The following is a 17,626-nucleotide window of genomic DNA, read 5'->3' on the forward strand; positions in this document are numbered from 1 at the left end:
ACCAGCAAATCTGCCTCTACTTAGAAGGCCAGGACGTGTGAGGCTCTGAGCTTTATGTCTGCAACTGTGGAGAGGGGCAGGGAGACACCATTGTGAGTCCCGGGCTGGGATCCATCTTCTCCTCGACTCCTAGCTGTTTACTTGGACTCTTCTTTTGGGTTCATGGGGTAGGAAGGAGAGGGGGGAGGCTGCTGGGGAGTGAGCTCACTTGCCATACTGGTTTAATCTGACTTAGGTGCCCTCTGGATGAGGAAAATACAGATGGCCGTATTGACTCAATTGAGTGCTTGGCAGAGTTCTCAGAAATCCTTGACTATCCTAGGGCTGCTGTCCCCTGGCTGTGAGCCATGTGTCTCTCCCAGTCTTGCTCTTCCTTCCCTTCTGCAGCCTCAACTTCTGGAGGTCAGCTCCTCTCGGGGGCTCCTTTGTTTCTCTGGGTGCTTCCTGGGTGACATTTCTTTCATGGTACTCTGTTTTGTCTGGGAAAGGGTGCGATTTGGGGCTAGCAATATGGCAGAGCAGGTTAAGCTACCACCTGCAGTGCCAGCATCCTGTATGGGCACCACTTTGAGTCCCAGCTGCATCACTTCCTATCCAACTCACTGCTGATGAACCTGGGAAATGAGCAGAAGATGGCTCAAGTCCTTGGGCCCCTGCACCCACGTGAGGGACCAGATGAAACTCCTGGCTCCCAGCCCTGGCTTTTGCAACCATTTGGGGAGTGAATCAGCAGATGGAAAATCTTTGCCTCTCTCTTTCAATCAATTCTGACTTTCAAATAAATAAGTAAAACTTGTTTTTGTTTTTTTTTTAAAAAAAGGGTGTACTTTTGCCTCCAACTTGAAGGAATTTCTCCTCTTTGTCAGTATGGCCTTGTCTCTTCTCTAAGCCATTCAGAGCTGCTAGGCAACCATGGAATCCTTATATAGCCTCTTTGGCTGGCATCAGGCACCAATGTCCTTTTCCCAAAGCCCAGAACACACAGACCAAGAGCTCCCGGTGGTTCTCTTAAAACTACACTTCACTTGGGCTAAGGAAAGGGGAGGCAGACACACAGGCCTCTGATAAGTCTCTCCCAAGAAATCTTCACCCTGGTTGAAACAACATTTGTTCATTTGTTTGTTTTGTTTTGTTTTTTGTGTGTTTTGTTTTTGTTTTTGGTTTTGGGTTTGTTTTTTTTTTTTTTTTTTTTTTTTTTTTTTGCTTCCACTTCTGACAAAGCTTCGAGGTTAAAAGTGGAGCAGGGACAATAGAGTCCACCCCACACTATCTCACATGCCCTTCTAGGTGGTGTAGAATATCACTTTCAAGGTGAAGATGATATTGCCCTGTAATACTATTCTGAAACCGGGACCTCTTCTGAAATGAAGGTTTAAGGAATACCATTTGAAAGTGGTCGTTTACCCACAGTGATCTTGGTGGCAGTGAGTTGGATAGAAAATATAACAAATCTTTGAAAGCATTATTCAAAAGTGAGGAATCTGGAGGAAAATGGGGAAAGACAAAAGGAAAAAGGAAAGGGACAATATTGAAAGAAACAGAAAAGGCAGGACATGCAAAGTTCCTAACACATTACTGGTTCATAGGAAGAAGCAATCTATTGCATTTTATTATTTGTCTCCTTAAATATATGTTGGAACATAGTCAGAAACCAAAGTAAGAAATGGAGTAGTTGATTATCGATCAATTTGTCTTAGTCTAAGGGTTGTGTGTGTGTGTGCATGTGAATAAAAACACATAATCTAAGCCTTGAATTACATATCTTCTCACGATGGGTATTGTTATAAATAAAAGCAGGCCCATCAGGATCAATTCCAGTGACAGGAGGAAAGAAGTGGGCAGTGCAAAGAGCAGATAACTACAAAGCTCACTCCACAAGCCACACATTGCATCCTATTTGTTAAATCCCCATCACCCTAGTCTCACCTCATTGCTTTGTTTCAAATAAATTGGCCTTCTTGCTGTTCTCCCAACATGCGAGGATTGCTCTTACCACAGGGTCTTTTCACATGCTGTTCCTCATGCTTTTCCTATGTCATTTCCCTGGCAAATTCTTCCTCCAGTCATCCACATGGCTCATAGTCTTATCTAAAATTTTGTTCAAATGAGGCTTTCCGTGAAAATCCCATTGAAAACTGCAGCTCTCCCTACACTTCCTGTTCCCCTTCTGTATTTTTCTCCACAGCACCTTTTAGCATCCAGTATGATTTATTTGTTGTACTCCTTTCCACACAAAAGTAAATCCAATGATTACAGAGTTTATTCTGTGAGTAGTCTGCCGATCATTCCCATCTCCGTCACCTAGAACAGTGATAATACAGGCTATCAATAAGTAAAAATAACTTAATAAGTACATTTTGCATGAAGGATCTTTTTAAAAGCATAAAAAAGAGGAAATTAACAAAGGAAAGATTTGGAGAGAATAGTAGGAGGCTTCCTAAAGAAAGGACCATCTGGTTAGGACTTGAAAGCTGTGTGGTCTTAGGACCAGAATCTGAGATGTGATGACAGGAGAGAGGCAGAGATAGAAGCCACCAGAAGTCTTCTATTCTGGGTGGTTGCACGTTAGTTCCATGGCTAAGCCTTGGATCTGATGATGCTTGCTGCGCCAAGGCTAACTCAGTAAGACTACAAGAATGGAATGGATGTAGCCTTTATTGTCAGACAGGCTTCAGTTCAGTTCCTTTCTGTGCCAGCTACTAGCTATGTAACCCAGAGCAGGTCATGTAACTTTTCTAATACTATTTCCTTGTCTTAAAAAACAATGGGAGTAATACTTAGTTTGCAGGGTGGTTATGAATATCCAATGTGAAAATTCAGGCAGAGCATAGATAGAGCTAAGATACACACAGAGGTCAGGCGTTTGTCCCAGTGGTTAAGACACCTGTGTCCCATGTCAGAATGCATTGATTCAAGTCTTGGCTCCGCTTCTGACTCCGGCTTCCCTGCGGTGAGCACCCTGGAAGGCAGCAGCACTTGCTCAGGCAGGGGGGCTCCTGCCACCCACATGAGAGATCTAGATTCAGTTGCCAGCTCCCAGGTACAGTCACTGTGGTCATGTGGGGCGTAAACCAGCAGGTGGGAGTTCTCTCTGTACCACTATCTGTTTCTTTGTATCATTAATTCATTAATTTTTATTGAAAGACACACAAATCCTGGGCTGAGAAGGAATGCTATAATCAAAGAAGATCCCAGCAAGCAAAATTAATCTAAAAATGAATCAAGTCTATTATTGATATTATTTAATTCATTGCAGGAGGGAATAACAACCAAATCAATATTTAGGGTTTTTTTAGTTACCTCACATCAAATTGTTTATCTGCCCTCTTTATTTGGTATGTAGTAGAATTTTAAATGATCCTTAATAAACAAATTGTTTGAAAAACATTCCAATAATTCTGCAAACTGAAACCAGGATAAGGCCCCCAGAGTCTACCTGCCTTTCCCTTCCCCTGCAGTCAGCTACAGTCACTGGGAGATTGGGCAGTGTGCGCTCGAGACTCGATTCTGATCAGCAGTCTCACGGAGCTGACAGAGCTGGCTCATATAGACCTCTGCTCATCCCCTTCAATAAGCTCATAATTGACTGAGGCTGAATTATGACTTCATTTAACATCCAGTGACAGAGGCCAGTGTTGTGGCATATTGGATAAAGCCGTTGCCTGTAACGCCAGCACCCTACATGGATGCCAGTTCAAGTCCCGGCTGCCCCACTTCTGATCCAGCTCTCTGCTGATGGCAGCAAGCAACCACCTGAGTACTTGGGTCCCTGCCACCCACATGGAGAACCAGATGAATCTCCAGGCTCCTGGCTTAGCCCAAGCCCGGCCTTTGCAGCCATCTGGGGAATAAACAAGTGGATGGAAGATCTCTCTTTCTCCCCCTCTCTCTGCCTCTCCCTCTCTCTCTCTAATTCTTTCACAATAATCTTTTTTAAAAATCTAGTGATAATATAAAGAGATGATTTTCTAACAGCAGTGAGAGTTTCTCAGATTTAAAATAGAAATAGGAGATTTCAAATGTCATCGAACCTCATGGTAGTTTCTGATCGACATTAGACATGAAATTTTATAGGAAATAGCATTCACCTCTAAAGTCCTTATTTAAAAAAAAAAAAGGTTTATTTATTTATTTTAAAAGGCAGAATTAGGCCGGCACCGTGGCCCAATAGGCTAATCCTCCACCTTGCAGCTCTGGCACACCGGGTTCTAGTCCCGGTTGGGGCACCGGATTCTGTCCCAGTTGCCCCCCTTCCAGGCCAGCTCTCTGCTATGGCCCGGGAGTGCAGTGGAGGATGGCCCAAGTGCTTGGGCCCTGCACCCGCATTGGAGACCAGGAGAAGCACCTGGCTCCTGCCTTCGGATCAGCTCAATGCCAGCCGCGGCGGCCATTGGAGGGTGAACCAACGGAAAAGGAAGACCTTTCTCTCTGTCTCTCTCTCACTGTCCACTCTGCCTGTCAAAAAAAAAAAAAAAAAGGCAGAATTAAAGGGGAGGGGGACAGAGGCAAAAATTCTCCATCTGCTGGTTCATTCCCCAAATGGGAGCAACAGCCAGGGCTGGACCAGGCTGAAGCCAGAAGCCTGGAACTCCATCTGGGTCTCCCACATGAATGTCAGGGGCCCAAATACTTGGGCTATCTGCCACTGCTTTCTGAGGCACCTTAGCAGGGGGTTGGATCAGAAGAAGAGCAGCAGGGACTCGAACTAGCTTTCATATGGGATGCCAGTGGCAGCTAAAGTGGCAGCTTATCCTGCTGCACCACAACACCTGCCCCCAACCACTTCTTTCCTGGAAACAGGATCATTATGGTGTATTTCCAGGTGACATTATTAACTTGCAAGAGTTAATAACAAGAAACATTTTCATTGATAAAGAAGTAAACTACCAGCAAACAAAGCAAGCACCACTCTATCTAATGGGCCTAGCACATTACTTGCCTAAATAATCTGTCATAATCTAGTACCAACTACTGAATATGTAGAGGTTTTTCTGTGTTGTAAAGTATAAATTTAGCCTTGAAATCAAAAAGACACAAAGCAAGCAGTCTTATTAACAGGTTGAAACATGTGATCAATATAAATCATTCAAAAAGTTAACTAGGGAATATAAAGAAAATTCTTTTAAAACAGCAAGTATGCTGTCAAGAGTCAGGCAGATATGTCCTCTTGTAGGTTCAGGATCTTCAGGTCAAGTTCTAGGAAGGGGTTCTTTTGCAGACAAAGAAAAAAGAAAAGAAAAGAAAAAAGAATCGTAAGAAACAACCAACATTACTTTCACCAGCATGCCACAGTTTGATCCCTGTTCTCCTGCTGCTGTTGATAACTTGGAAATTCACTGTGACTGATAATTCCCCACAGGGCACACTCAGTTCAGCTCAACATACATGACTATAAAGGCTCAGCCCAGGAATGGACAGCTGCCAAACAGGACTACTCCTAACCCACTGTGTAAGTGAGGCCACACACAGGGCTCAGTGTGGGCTGTGCGCTGCCTCCGGAAGCTGCCACTTCCCCTCCCCTGGCACCTTCCTCCCGCTGCATTCCTCAGCAAAGCCTTCCTGGGCTTCTGACATGATCTTCCACCCCCCCCTTTTTTTTTTCTTTCAAACTTTTATTTAATGAATATAAATTTCCAAAGTACAGCTTATGGATTACAATGGCTTCCCCCCCATAACGTCCCTCCCACCCGCAACCCTCCCCTTTCCCACACCCTCTCCCCTTCCATTCACATCAAGATTCATTTTCAATTCTCTTTATATACAGAAGATCAGTTTAGCATACATTAGGTAAAGATTTCAACAGTTTGCTCCCACACAGAAACATAAAGTGAAAAATACTGTTTGAGTACTAGTTATAGCATTAAATCTCAATGACAGCACACTAAGGACAAAGATCCTACATGAGGAGTAAGTGCACAGTGACTCCTGTTGTTGACTTAACAAATTGACACTCTTGTTTATGGCATCACTAATCACCCTAGGCTCTTGTCATGAGCTGCCAAGGCTATGGAAGCCTTTTGAGTTCACTGACTCTGATCATATTTAGACAAGGCCATGGTCAAAGTGGAAGTTCTCTCCTCCCTTCAGAGAAAGGTACCTCCTTCTTTGATGACCCGTTCTTTCCACTGGGATCTCACTCGCGGAGATCTTTCATCTGGGTTTTTTTTTCCCCCCCAGAGTGTCTTGGCTTTCCATGCCTGAAATAGTCTCATGGGCCTTTCACAGGCAGAGTGGACAGTGAGTAGAGAGACAGAGAGAAAGGTCTTCCTTTGCCATTGGTTCACCCTCCAATGGCCGCCACGGCCAGCGTGCTGCGGCCGGTGCACCGCGCTGATCCAAAGGCAGGAGCCAGGTGCTTCTCCTGGTCTCCCATGGGTGCAGGGCCCAAGCACTTGGGCCATCCTCCACTGCACTCCCTGGCCACAGCAGAGAGCTGGCCTGGAAGAGGGGCAACTGGGGTCTTCCTCCCTTACGTATGCTCTCACATTTGGATGGGGCTATCTGATTCTGTGCTTGATGTCCATCCTATGTGAACTCAAACTGCAGCAGGGCAGTATTCTCAATGCCAAGCACAACACCTGAAAGATACAGGCTCCCAAATGTTGGTCAAATAAATAAAGGATGTTTGTTGGAAGTAGCAAGAGATGATGATATAGACTTTTAGAGGTCGTGTCATGGAATGTGAAGGGGCTTGACCTTGGACCAAGGTGTAAAGAGGGGGGTAAGTGTGGATCTAATTTATCTAGGAACTAATAATTCTCTCGCTGGCTTCAACATTTTTCTATATGATGAATGAAGTCCCACAGTACAAGGATTATTTTTCTAATAACCTATGCAAGTTGGTACAGACCCTTAAGTTAAAGCCTAAAAAACTGCAACTGTAGTCCAATAAAACCGAAATAACCTCACACTCCCTGGGGAAAGAAACCAGGTTTCATTGATCCTTTTGTTCCCAGCAGCTGGTGTATTCTCAGCCCTCAGCAAACTCCACAGTCCTGCCTGGGAGACAACAGCTTCTGTAGCACAGATGTCTGGTTGGGCTCAGACACAGCAACACAAGGCAGCGTGCCAGCCTGAGGTGTGCCCCCTGGGGGATCCCCGGCATCCCTGAACAAGTCAGATGGATCAAATGATGAGCAGTTCTTCCCCTGCTGTAAGCCATGAATGAGGATTTATGTCACATTCTTCTCTGACCTCCAGAGGAGAACATTTAATCAGTCTTTTTAGCACAAATGAAATGCCCAGTCAAATTATACTTTCTCAGGATTCATGCGCCTCCTGCCAGGATTAAATCACACAGTGCCAGTGAGGGCTGGTGCCCACTGTGGGTGACTGCAGTAGTGAGGAAGCTGTGTTGTCTCCAGGTAAGAGAAATCTTGAAAGGTTGCTGGCAACAGCTTATGAAGCTGAGATTTCCAGGTCATGGTATTACAGTTCAGAAATCGTACCAAGTTCTCAGGTAAAATTTCATTCCAGTTCTTTTTCTTCTTTATGGTGAAGACCATTATTATCATTTCACCACTGCTAAAACCATTCCTCTGTATTCACCTCCTAAGGCAGTAAATACTTTTGGAGATATTCAGAGTGAGAAGACAAAGGAGGGAGGAGGGGAGAAGAAACCGCTTCTCTCTACCAAGGAGAAAGAGCACATCACGTCTCCCAGCATCCCAGTGTCCGAAAATTATTTATGCCTACGTCATTTATTTTCTTCTATGTCTTTTTCATTGTCTCAAAAGCAAAATGGATAACTTAAAAAATACGTTAACAACACAACATTTTAAAAAGAGAGAACTAAAGAAATTGCTGTAGAGAGACAAAAATAAACCTGTCTCAATGAGTGAAAGGAAAGTCAGACTCATTCTGTGATGGTGAAATAAACTGATCATCCCCAAATCCAGTTGCTTCCAATGCAGAGGCTGTCTGGGCCCTCCTCTAGGGGGCGTAGTGCGGCACAGCCCCAGCAATATTCTCACAGCAAGTGAACAGTGGTGGACTGTCCCCCAGCATCCAGGCTATGAGACTGTCACCCAGTGTGGCCCAGAGGGGAAAGGCAGTATTCCAGGATATAAGAACAATTATGCAGGGACCAGGAATGTGGTCTCGATGTTCAGTTCAAGCCTTTATCTACAAGTGCATCATATAGCCTTAAGTAGGTGGCCTTGTGCATTTTTTTTTTCTATCAAATGTTGCTCTTGATGAGTGGTAAAAGACAGTGAGCTGGAAGTTACAATTGTTGCATAAGAATCTGGTATTGGTGGTTCATTTAGGTGAAAGAGAAGGCGACTGGTAGGTGACTGCCAGCAAGAAGTTACTACCCTATCACAAATCGAATGTGCTAGCAAGCTGTTTTTCATTCACCCCTTAAAATTAGCCTCTTTCTGGTATAGCACTTTTGAATATAGTTTTTAACATGAGTTATCCTGGGGAAAGAGGAACTGGTTACTTTAGATCAATCTCCTTCTACAAAGCCCAAGGGAAATGGGGCAAGTACAAAAGTCATCAGGAGATTCAGATTGCCTCTTGTTAGGATCTGCTTGTATTATCAACACTGAATGAAACTGCAGATGACCTGTTTAACAGCTTCTAAGATATACTTCTTAGCATTTATCCCATGCCCAGCACTCTTATAAATACTTTAAGTATATGACAATTTTAACCATCATTATCATGCTAGTACAAAGTCTTATGTTATAAATGAGGAATTTGAGGAAGAGAAACCGTCAATACCGCCTGCAAGATCATAAATGTAGCAACCAACTAAATAAACCAGGGTTCAAACCAAGGAAATCTGGCTCTAAAATGCATTTTTAATGGTTAAGCTACATTGCTTTTGCGAATCCTCAAGCAGCTTGCAAATCTGTGCCCTAGACTGGCTTCATGCTGATGTGTCTCCTGCAATGGCTTCCTAGTAACCAGGGGCTATATAGAAACCTATTTTGGCTGGCACTACTGCTCAATAGGCTAATCCTCCACCTATGGCACCTGCACTGCGGGTTCTAGTCCCGGTCGGGGCGCCGGATTCTGTCCCAGTTGCTCCTCTTCCAGTCCAGCTCTCTGCTGTGCAATGAAGGATGGCCCAAGAACTTGGGCCCTGCACCCGCATGGGAGACCAGGAGAAGCCCCTGGCTCCTGGCTTCAGATTGGCGCGGTGTGCCAGCCGCAGTGCGCCACCGGAGCAGCCATTGCGGGGTGAACCAACGGAAAAGGAAGACCTTTCTCTCTGTCTCTCTCTCTCACTGTCCACTCTGCCTGTCCAAAAAAAAAAGAAAGAAAGAAACCTATTTTCTTGGCAGTGTTTGACTACACTGACCCACCCTCTAGCACATACTGTTCACCAACAGTATTTGTTGAATCGGACTGGCTTCTATAACACCGTACATCCCCATCTAACTTCTTGTCTCTCTGGCTCCCCCTTTTCAAACTCCTATCTCCTGGCATTCCTTATATGCAATTACAGCTCCTGGTTCGACCCTGGGCCCACTTCTCTTCTCCCTGGACCCACCCTCCATGGTGGTCTCTGCTACTCTGACCTTCACGTACATGCTAATGCCTCATAAGCACATATTTCAGGCTGAATTGCACTTCTAAGATTTAAACTTCCAAGGTCAACTTTCTGCTTGATTGAATGTCTCATACACCCCAAAATCAATCCATCTAAAATGTAGTTCATTTTATGTCCTCCAGCTGCTTCCAAAACTGCTTCTTCTGTATTTTTCCTATCTGTATTACCATGCTCTGAAAAGCTGCCCAAGTCAGAAAACTGGAAATCCCTCTCCCCCTACTCCCCACATCTAATCATCCTGCAAGTCCTGTTGAGTTCACTGTTTAAACTGCTTTTAATCCTGTTTCCATCTCTTGCTGCCCGAGGGCCTTCACTGAGGTCCAGGCCACCCTTGGGTTAGAGTGTCTCATAAAGACTTGTTGACTGCATTTGCTCCATGGGCTCTGTGGACTCTGGCTCCTCCTTATGTCTCAACCTCACTTGTCCTTTCCCCTTTCACAGAGTCCCTCAGATACTGAACTGTCTCCATTCCCTTCCATCTTTTTTGCTCTCCCTGCTTCCTTGCTTCTTCCTCTCCTTTCCTTTCCTCTTCCTTTTCTCCACTCCCAACTTGTCTTTCTGATTCTGATCATCAATCAGGTCCTGCTTGGTTGTCATTTCTGCTAGGAAGACTTCCTGGGGCTCCCATATCTTGGCTGAGCTCCCCTCCTTTGGAACACAACAATAGATCGAATTTCTCTACCATGACACTTGTCACCTTGTACTGTAATTATGCTTTTACTATTTGTAAGGGAAGAGAAACAAACTACAATAATGGTTTGTTTTGTTCACTGTGCCTTAATATAAGCTAATTCATCCTTAATGAAAGAACCACTCAGGGCCAGGACAATGGGTAGGTGCTCTGTTATACACATCCAGGAACCCAGGCTGCTGGAAGCTTTGTCATCTTCAAACTGTGACTTCCCAGTCACCTAGCATGATAGTATCTGCAGAGTAATTAGGAAAGACTGTGGCGGGTCATTTGTGGGAGGTTTTATGGGCCAGGTCTTGAAGTGAAAACCACCATGCCCACTCATGTTCCATTATTTAGGACACAGCACATGCCACACCTCTCAGCACAGGAAGCTGGGCAAGGTAGTCTCTCTGTGCCAGAAAGGAATGGGAGTGGTGATCAGCCCAGTCGTCTGCCACACTGACCCTTATTCTTGCTAAACTATAAACTCCGTGAAGGCAGGGGTAAAGTTTCTCTTTCTGTTCATTTCAAGCCCAATTCTAGTACACAGTAGGCACTCAAGAAGTTCTTTTTGTACAAATGATGTTGTGCACACCACTATGCATATCCTGTTTTCAAATTTTCTTTCCTTCCCTCCTCTGCTGCCTATTCCTTTACATCTCTGATGCAGCATCTGATGACCCAGCCTCCGATGCATGTTACAATATCCGACATATTTTATGGAGCCATTGTGTAGCAAGTGTCTCTTTGGAGTTCATTGGTATGCTGCTTTGCAGAAGCAATTATTGTGATCATATCTGTATGGAAACTACTTGTAGATGTATAAACCATGATGTCAATGTATTCATTTACTATGTATATATTTTTAAGAGATTTGCTTATCCATGTTCTTCCTATCTAAGGTATACCCTTTCCCAGAATTTAGGTGCCTGTGAAGGTAGGATGCCATGCACGAGACATACAATGATCATGCTCACAGGGGCTTCTTGAGGATATTGGACACAGTAGGCAGCCACCTTCTTCTGAAAACCAAGGAAAATATTCCTTTTAATTACAATTAAAAAAATAGCTCTGAAAATTGACTGCTTATACTTTGTGATGGTCATAAATACATAATGTATTCTCTTCATTTTTTAGTGTTTACTACTACAAAGTTCAGATCAAATGTGGGGCCATATCTACCAAAAATAAGGAGTGTCAGGAAATGCATTTTGTGTACTGTTCCCACTCAATTTCAACAGGACTCAGCAGATTTTTTTCTAACTACATTTTCCTTGTCCTTATTTTCCCTTTCTCTTCAGTGTTTTTAACTTCTTGTATTGCATATTTATGTAAGCTACCTTAAGTGTGCTTTGGAGAGGAGACAGATTCATAAAATATACCCAAAATTGGTCATTTAAGGAGACATAAACAAGGAGTATAGTTGGATATTTTTCTTCCTTATTAGTCTACCTTGCTTCATCTCCAGATAATTTAAAATGAAGATGAACTAGTCTTTCACTGTGGGAAAGAAGGAAAGTAAGAGACTGGAAAGCAATGGATAGTGTAAAGATGAAGATAATTTTACAAGCTAAGGATTGAAGTAGGTGCATGCATTTGGCATAGCAATTACATCATTACTTGAGACACCTGCATTCCACATCAGAGTCCCTGAGTTTGAATCCAAGCTCTGCTTCTGATTCCAGCTTCCTGCTAACGTAGATCTCGGGAGGCAGTAGATGATGGCTCAGATAGTTGGATTCCTGCCACCTGTGTGGGAGATGCAATTTGAGATCCTAGCACCTGGCCTGGGACTAGCCCACACTGGGCTGTTGTGGGCATTTGAAGAGTGAACCAGCACTTTGCCTTTCAATTTTTAAAAAAATAGGGGGAAAAGGAACTGAAGTAAGAAAGAAACTATAATTTGGTACATGAAAATATTTTAGACTATTTTTAAAGATTTATTTATTTATTTGAAAGGCTGAGTTACAGAGAGGCGGGTGGGAGAGAGAGAGAGAGAGAGAGAGAGAGAGAGAAAGGCCTTCTATCTGCTGGTTCACTCCCCAAATGGCCGCAACATCCAGAGCTGAGCTGATCCGAAGTCCAAAGCCTGGAGCTTCTTCTGGGTCTCCCATGTGGGTGCAGGGGCCCAAAGACTTAAACCATCTTACACTGCTTTCCCAGGCCATAGCAGAGAGCTGGATCAGAAGTGGAGCAACTGGGACTTGAACTAGTACCCATATGGGATGCCAGCACTGCAGGTGGTAGCTTTACCTGCTATGCCACAGCTGCGGCCCAAATATTTTATACTATTAATTCACTGTGGTATAAGTTTCATTAGAACAAGGACCTTGTCTTCATTGCTTATTGTAATATCCCAAGCATGTAAAGTCTGGCACATAATGAACACTAAAAAAATTTACAAAAGTGTAGCTACAGCACATTGGGTGTTAGGAGAACTGAGTTAATAGAAAAGAAATAATATTGAATATTAGTAGGTAACCACAAGCATAGACCTTTTGGATGCAGTTTCATCATTTATAAAATTATGATGCTGCACTATGAATCCATTAAGATTCTTTCCAATTCTAATAATCCATGCTCTCGTTAAATCTAATGATATAAATTTGTGAATATAAATACTTACAGCAATCTGGTGATTTTGTTTTCAAAGTAGGCTATCCAGCTACATCTTCAATGACCCCCATGGACATGCCTTCATCTACCACCTCTCAAAGTGAGTATAGCAAACCTTGCATCCCACGACTCACAAAAAGACAAAGCAGGGATAGCTGTCTGACAAGCAGAGGTTAAGTTGCTGCTTAGAATGCCCGCATCTATATCATAGCACCTGTTGGAGTCCCAGCTCCTCCAGTTCCAATCCAGCTTCTTGCCGGTGTACCCCTGAGAGGCAGCAGATAATGGCTCAAGTGTCTGGGTTCCTGCCACCCATGTGGGAGACCTCAGCTGAGTTCCAGGCTCCTGGCTGCCAATTGGCACAGCTCTGGAAGTTGCAGGCATTTAGAGTGGATGGAAGGCCTATGTGTCTCTCTGTCATTCAGCTTTGCAAATAAAATGAAAATACATTTTTAAAAAGCAAAAGAGACAAAACACAATTTTTACTGTAGTTTCCATAATATTGAGATATGGGCAAAAAAAATTTCTATGTGATCTTGATATTTTGGTTTTGAGTTACTTTACAGTGACTCTGTATTGATTTGACAATTCCTGTAATCTTAAAAACAGGAGTTGCTGGTTTGTTATTACACAATCCCTTTCATTTGTCAAGGGGTTTTAAGGTAATAGGAAAGTAATCTTCACAATTTTCCCGGTGATCTGAGATGGTGACAAGAAGAAAGAAAGACAGCAAATCAGTGACACACTGGCATTGGACATAAACTACAGAGCTTTTGCTCTATATTAATATGCCACAGACCAATCCTGCCAGGGAAGCACAGTTTCAATTTCAGATTTCCCCAAAGTCACATAGATTAAAAATTCAGCACATCAAGGCAAAGTTAAATTGCAGCTATATAAAAAAGTTGGATTCTGAAAAATAATTTTGTCTTTCAGCCAGCAATTCCCACGTGGCTACCCAAGACATCAGCTACTCCAGGACCTCCAGTGGGATAGAGGCCGGGAAATGTTAAGTATAACCGTGGGCCCTGCAGAGTCCTCTGGGTCTCATTCACTCATTCCACACATATATTGAACAGTTACCTTGTGTCTAGTACATAATCAAATGTGAAAATACTGAGAAAAAAAAATCTACCAAATTTGGAGCATTATTATAGGTTCAGGGTACACATCTCAGAGCAAAACAGATCTCACTTCCAAATTCTGGAGGAGAGACAGACAAATGGTAGTCAGTGATAGCGGGAAAACAAAGCCAGGAAGGGAGATGGTGAGAATCAAGGGTGAGGGTAGGTTGCCATTATAAATGCACTGGTCTTGAAAAGTCTTGAGAAGCATACCATCTTAGCAAAGAGACAAGCAATGAGGCATAAAGAACAAAGTGTAAGGTGCGGGCGTAAAGAGCGAACTAGGCAGAGCATGCATGTCACTAATAAAAATGAGAAGAGGGAGCCCAGTATGAGGCAAAAATGGATTGGTTGTTGCTGTAATTGGCCAACTGACCAACAGGTCTGTGAGTGCTGAATGGACACAGGCATGGACAGGGTCTGAAGAGGAAATACTCTGCTTGTTGGTGGTAATAAGAAAATGCTCAGTGTGGTGGGCCAGTGGCGAGGGAGGTGACTGGAGCAGAGGACAGAACATACTGCCTGCCGGGGATGTAGAAGTTGTAATCTAACAGCGAGGCCCTTTGCCATAAAGAGCAAATGTGTCTGTCCTTTTGGAAAGCAATTAAGTTGTACTTTTAAAACCATTAAATGTCTTTTATACCAACCAGCTTTGTCGTCTCACCACGGGGAACTTGTCCTTAGGAAATAAAGAGAGAAAAGGAATATGCATGATACTGCTCTTTGTAACATTATTTATGTTATCTCATTCGGAAACCTCAGGCTCAAAGAGTTGAACTAAGCATCATCTTTAATTCATGACATACTTTTGCATCATAAGTCAATGCACGACTTTATAATTTAACATAGTTCTTTTTTTAAATATGTTAATGATGCAATAGTGTATAGTTCATGTGAACTCAGTGCCCAATTACAGGAACTGAAGGCAGTGTTCAGAGGGGAGATCATAGGAAGAAATCCACAAATAAATATGTTAAAAATGAGTTAGCAGAGCCGGCGCCGTGGCTCAATAGGCTAATCCTCCACCTTGCGGCGCCGGCACACCGGGTTCTAGTCCCGGTCGGGGCGCCGGATTCTGTCCCGGTTGCCCCTCTTCCAGGCCAGCTCTCTGCTATGGCCAGGGAGTGCAGTGGAGGATGGCCCAGGTGCTTGGGCCCTGCACCCCATGGGAGACCAGGAAAAGCACCTGGATCCTGGCTCCTGCCATCGGATCAGCGCGGTGCGCCGGCTGCAGCAGCGGCCATTGGAGGGTGATCCAACGGCAAAGGAAGACCTTTCTCTCTCTGTCTCTCTCTCTCACTGTCCACTCTGCCTGTCAAAAATAAAAAAAAATAAAAATAAAAAAAAAATGAGTTAGCAGGTTACAGAAGGATTGCTTCAAAAAATGAACCTGTGTGTATTTTTTATTTATTTATAAGAAAAAAGCATTAAAATTCACTCTTTTTTTAAACTTTTATTTAGTAAATATAAATTTCCAAAGTACAGTTTATGGATTACAATGGCTTCCCCCCCCCCTATAATTTCCCTCCCACTCACACCCCTCCCATCTCCCACTCCCTCTCCCATTCCATTCACATCAAGGTTCATTTTCAATTGTCTTTATATACAGAAGATCGATTTAGTATATATTAAGTAAAGATTTCATCAGTTTGCACCCACACAGAAACACAAAGTGTAAAATACTGTTTCAGTACTAGTTATAGCATTATTTCACATTGGACAGCACATTAAGGACAGATCACACATGAGGAGTAAGTATACAGTGACTCCTGTTGTTGACTTAACATAAAATTCATTCTTACCATGCATATTACATTAAAATATCCATATAGTTTAAAATTTTATATCAAAAATAAAATCAGGGGCCGGCGCCGCGGCTCAAGAGGCTAATCCTCCACCTGCAGCGCTGGCACACCAGGTTCTAGTCCTGGTCGGGGCACCGGATTCTGTCCCGGTTACTCCTCTTCCAGGCCAGCTCTCTGCTGTGGCCAGGGAGTGCAGTGGAGGATGGCCCAAATGCTTGGGCCCTGCACCCATGGGAGACCAGGAGAAGCACCTGGCTCCTGCCTTCGGATCAGCACGGTGCGCCGGCCACAGCAGCCATTGGAGGGTGAACCAACGGCAAAGGAAGACCTTTCTCTCTGTCTCTCTCTCTCTCTCTCTCTCTCTCACTGTCCACTCTGCCTGTCAAAAAATAAATAAATAAATAAATAAAATAAAATAAAATAAAATAAAATCAGAACACGTTATAAAATAAAGGTGAATTTCCTCCAGGGTTTAGAGTGGGGAAGGTTATAACAGAGACACATAAGCACTAATTGTAAAAAAAAAAAAAAAAAAATTGAAAAATTAAGATAGAATTAAGAAAACTGTGCTCATAAAGATACCTTTTTTTTAAACTTTTATTTAATGAATATAAATTTGCAAAGTACAGCTTATGAATTACAATGGCTTCCCCCCCCATAACGTCCCTCCCACCCGCAACCCTCTCCTTTCCCACTCCCTCATAGATACCTTTAAAAAAGTTTTAAATGGAAGCTATAATCTAGGAGAAAATATTTGCCATACATATAATTCAAAAGAGATCAAGAATATAAAATTGACAAAAAATCAAAATCAACAGTTTACAAAGAATTCCTATGTCTATAACAAAAATATGAAAAGCAATGGAAAATATACAAAAATGCACAACATAATACATGAATATAAGTGGATGAAAGGAATGTATGCTTAATCCCTCCTCTAATCATAAAATGTAGATGGAGACCAGAAATAGAAAACGATTTTTCACATAATCAGTTGGCAAAAAGTAAGAAGTCTGGTATTGCCAATTGCTGAGCAAGATTCATTCAACATCCTATCAATATATTTTCTTATATATTGCTGATGGGAGTATGAATTATTATCGTTTTCCATCACATTGCACTGTATTTTAAAGCTGGACATGTGTATACCTTAGAGCTCAGAAATTCTTTCCATATATACATATATACACCCACAAAAGTTAATAGGTGTATGCAGGAAATATCTACACAAATATTGGGGGGAAATTCTGTTAGTAAAAATTATAAATAATCAAAATGGACATGGTTAATTGTATAAATAAATTGTGGTATACTCATAAAATAACACAGTATAGAGCAATGAAAACTGAGTGGATAACAACCATATAAGAGTATAGATGAATCCTAATAGCATTGTTTTGGGTTAAAACAAGCAGATATCTGGCCAATGGAGTAGATATCAACAGTAGATATCTGGCCTAGGAGTTAAGCCTCCAAGTCGGACACCTGGGTCCCACATTGCAGTGCCTAGATTTGAATCCTGGCTCCCACAGTGGAAAGAAATCTGTTTAGTTGGAATATTTTGAACTTTTAGCTTGTTTGGCTCATTTATGTTGTCATTATAATATAAGGGCCCTTCAAAAAATTAGTGAAAAATAGAGTTAAAAGATGTTTATCTTTGGGGGGAAAAAAGAAATCCAGGCAAAAAACTTTGTATGGATTTCAGCATCATGTGTGCCAGGAATGACAAAATAAATCTTTGCCATTCTGTATATCCATGTGAGGCAAAGAGGTTACCTAAGTATTTTCTGCGGCAGAAATTGTGGAACTGAAAGGATTTTGACGTATAACTTACACAGTGTGCTCT

The 17,626-nt window shown here is 42.7% G+C and overlaps 1 protein-coding gene across 4 annotated transcripts in view; it reads left to right on the forward strand.

The window, feature by feature from the left end:
• Positions 1-17,626, forward strand: part of CD96 (CD96 molecule) — a 116,305-nt gene that overhangs the window by 71,368 nt on the left and 27,311 nt on the right. For 2 of the 4 annotated variants that reach the window (XM_051859365.2, XM_051859367.2), the window contains 2 exons: positions 12,889-12,951; positions 13,788-13,859. In XM_051859365.2, the coding sequence (XP_051715325.2) occupies positions 12,889-12,951; positions 13,788-13,859 (135 nt within the window). The remainder of the gene's footprint in view (positions 1-12,888; positions 12,952-13,787; positions 13,860-17,626) is intronic. The other 2 variants (XM_051859366.2, XM_051859368.2) reach the window with 1 other exon arrangement.

This window comes from Oryctolagus cuniculus, chromosome 4 (genome assembly GCF_964237555.1).
Source record: "Oryctolagus cuniculus chromosome 4, mOryCun1.1, whole genome shotgun sequence".
Taxonomy (NCBI): Eukaryota; Metazoa; Chordata; class Mammalia; order Lagomorpha; family Leporidae; genus Oryctolagus; species Oryctolagus cuniculus.